This window comes from Triticum dicoccoides, chromosome 7B, assembly GCF_002162155.2.
Source record: "Triticum dicoccoides isolate Atlit2015 ecotype Zavitan chromosome 7B, WEW_v2.0, whole genome shotgun sequence".
Lineage (NCBI taxonomy): Eukaryota > Viridiplantae > Streptophyta > Magnoliopsida > Poales > Poaceae > Triticum > Triticum dicoccoides.
This window is the reverse complement of record NC_041393.1, coordinates 421726222-421729275: the sequence shown is the minus strand read 5'-3', so window position 1 is coordinate 421729275 and position 3054 is coordinate 421726222. Positions and strand designations below refer to the sequence as shown.

General features: G+C 54.2%; 1 protein-coding gene across 1 annotated transcript; it reads right to left on the bottom strand.

Annotated features, from left to right (window-relative positions):
* Positions 1 to 650: 650 nt before the first annotated feature.
* Positions 651 to 2463, bottom strand: LOC119335284. The gene is made up of 2 exons (XM_037607424.1): positions 2392 to 2463; positions 651 to 2149 (listed from the first exon to the last, which is right to left on the bottom strand). The coding sequence occupies exons 1-2, from the start codon at positions 2399 to 2401 to the stop codon at positions 672 to 674; spliced, it is 1488 nt and encodes a 495-aa protein (XP_037463321.1). The 5' UTR covers positions 2402 to 2463; the 3' UTR covers positions 651 to 671.
* Positions 2464 to 3054: the final 591 nt, after the last annotated feature.

The window sequence follows — 3054 nt, the reverse complement described above, 5'->3', positions numbered from 1 at the left end:
AGTGAGACCAGATATGCAGTTTATCTAGTTGCCAGGAACTCCATTAAGGAGAACAATGGTTTTGTGAGAGGAAAGGAGCAAGTTGATCCAAGAGCACCAAGCAAGCGGGACCCTCCTAAGGATGAGTAGAGAAAGAAATGAATCTTAGTTAGCAGAGTTAGGCGTTTTACGAAAGTCAAGGCTGAGTACCGTAGTAGTTTTATTTTTCTCACGAAATGACAATAGCTCAGGATGCCAGCGGCGTAGATGAAGTTTTTCAGCGATTGAACGCTTAGTGAACCTAGTTTGATTGTCGTGCATCAACATGGGGGTTACATGGTTTAGCTTGTTTGTAAGGATTTTTGCCAGGGCCTTGGTAGGACAGTTTAGGTGGAGCGTTTTAACCATGCCCACCTAGTCCTTCTCCCTAAAGGTAATACCGGTCGATGCCGCATCAATTTTCGCCTACTATCTCTATCCGGATTTATAAGTTGAACACCGGTTTCTTGGCTTTTAATGGAAATGTGTGTTATACGGCATGACAAATATATAGTTCTAGGTTCGCCGAAGAATGAAAATTTAACATATATTTTTGTACGACATATTACATATATTTTGCTAGTCAGATTTTAAAAACCTAAAAATATATACCCCACTTGTAAATCAGGATGGAGAGGAATATGCAATACTATTTATTTTTTCCCTTGAAAATAGCTTAGCGCAGCAAAGACCGATTGCTCCACCGTGCAAAAGAAGAGGCCGGCACCCGCGAGGACGGCCAGCCCCATCAAATAGTTGTTGCACTTGGTGTGCCGCAGCCACGCCTTGGACTTCTTCCAGCCGTCCCGGCAGACCTCCTCGAGCGCCGCATGCTCCGCCCTGAGGTAGCACAAGTCCGGGTTGTACGCGTCGAGGACAACGCCGTCGCAGAGCCCGGCCAGGTTCGCCGCGACATCGTCGGCGCTGTGGAGCAGGTGCACGATGACCCCCTTGGCGACGAGGAGCTCCACGTCTTCCTTGGTGCTGGCCAGCTGCGACATGAAGAGGCAGTAGGCCGTGACGTGGGAGCTGCGAAGCTGCGGGCTGTTCTGCTCCAGCGCCACCATGTTGCGCAGCATCCGGAACGTGTTGTTGTCGATCGCCAGAATAGGGATGTGGAGCCAGTCTCCTCTCCGCTCCACGTCCAGGATGGATCGCGCCTCCCCGTCCCCGCTGCCGACCTTCCGCGCCATGAACCTCACGCCGGCTGTGTGGTAGTACGTCGCCGCGCGCCAACGCGTCTGGCGCACGGGGGCTCCAGGTGGTGGTGGGATGACCTCATTGGCTGCGCCGTTTCCATTAGCAGCGGCGCCCTGGTTGTTGCGGAGAGGAAGCATCGGGATCTGAGCCGGCTGCGACGAAGGTGTAGGCGCAGCAGCAACGGCACTCCTCGTCCGAGGAATAGCCGGGGCGTCGTTCAGGGGCAGGGATGTAGGCCGGAAGTACATGTGGAGCAGGTGAAGAAGGTGGCAAGGAGGAGTAGTGGGGCGGGGCACCGTGACGGCGCTGTACTCGTTAAGCCGGACCAGCGCTTGGATGCGCCCTAGGACGTTGTCGACGACAACGGAATAGTTATCCTCGGCATCAGCCGTGATCAGCTTCTGGACCTCCACCAGGACGAAGAAGGGCAGCTGGTTCTCGAGGAGGAAGACGATGTCGCGGTCGACCGAGATGTCGTCGTTGACGGGCGCTGGTGCTGCTCTGCTGGGGACGAAGCGCGAGTGCAGGAAGCATCCGTCCACCAGCAGCATGCACTTGAACTCCTCCGTGTCGATCGTGCTGAACCATCGGCTGTAGCACCCCCTCGCACGGGGCACGACGCGAGCCATCTCGTCCAGGTAATGGTTGAGATCGTCTGCACGCCCTTGCTCGTCGTCGTGCGGGAGCAAGTGGTGGAGCGCGTCCTTCTTCTCGTTCTCCGTCGGGTGAGAAGGATCCCGGTGGAACGGGCCGATGCGCACGTTGGCCGGTTCGTAGTCCCGGCGGTCGAAGCCGTCGCTGCCGGCCCAGGAGATGAGGCAGACGACGGAAGCGTCCACCTCCGGCGCCGGAGTTCTTAGCCTCTGGGCCATCTCTGTCACCAGGGACTCGGTGACGGTGACACCCTGGTCTGCAGCAGAGCTGCTCTGGCCTGCAAACATAAGTACTAGCCATGCAATTAGTTGTGCTTGATTTACGGAAATCGGTGTTTAGCGATTCTGACCCTGATAATTACTTTTAAAACTGAATACGAATTAACCACAAAATTCCAACACAAAAAAAAAAAACGTCTACAGGGAGTAGTAAACAAAACCATTCAAGCAATGTTATGGAATGAAATTTGTGCACATTGGACGCAGACGAACCAAATACTATAAGTTCTTGCATGCGTACCTTGATTCATTGTTACTGTCTCGATCGCGCTGCTCAGGACGCTCTCTCTTTCTATCTCCGCTTCTGCGTCGACTCAGGCCACAGTTCCGTTTGCCGCTTGGATCTCGTCCCATCTAGTAGTAGTACTAAACTTGATGTGCAAAAGGCGTCCAAACAATGTGGGTGCATCATTGCCTACGTGAATTTAGAAACAAAAAGGTTCGGATGGATGACACAAAAGAGTGCGGCGCCTCGCTCCGCCTCCCTTTTGAGATAGCAGTGCCGCAGAACAAACTATAGCTTTCTCAAGATAGCCATGGCTTCTCTCTTTCCCTCCATGCTTGGACGGCGGTATATTATTTTGAGTAACGCTATACTCCACCTTGGTCGCTTCACTTTGGAGCCGGACGGCGGACGCCACCGCCACGGGCTCTCTCAGTAAATATGTTGGATTTCACTGTGCTGCTCTAGTAGGTCACTAATAAACTCATTCCCGATATATTCGGTGAGCCAGATTTTTATTTTCTTTTTTTCCCCTCCCCTCTATCATGGCGGGGAGGTAGGACGGCAGCGTGGCGCGGCGGGGAGGTAGGCCGGCAGCATGGCGAGGCGGGGCGGTAGTGCAGTCGGGTGGGGCGGCTAGGAGGTGGGGCAGTGGCGGCAGCGAGGCGGGTTGACGCGACG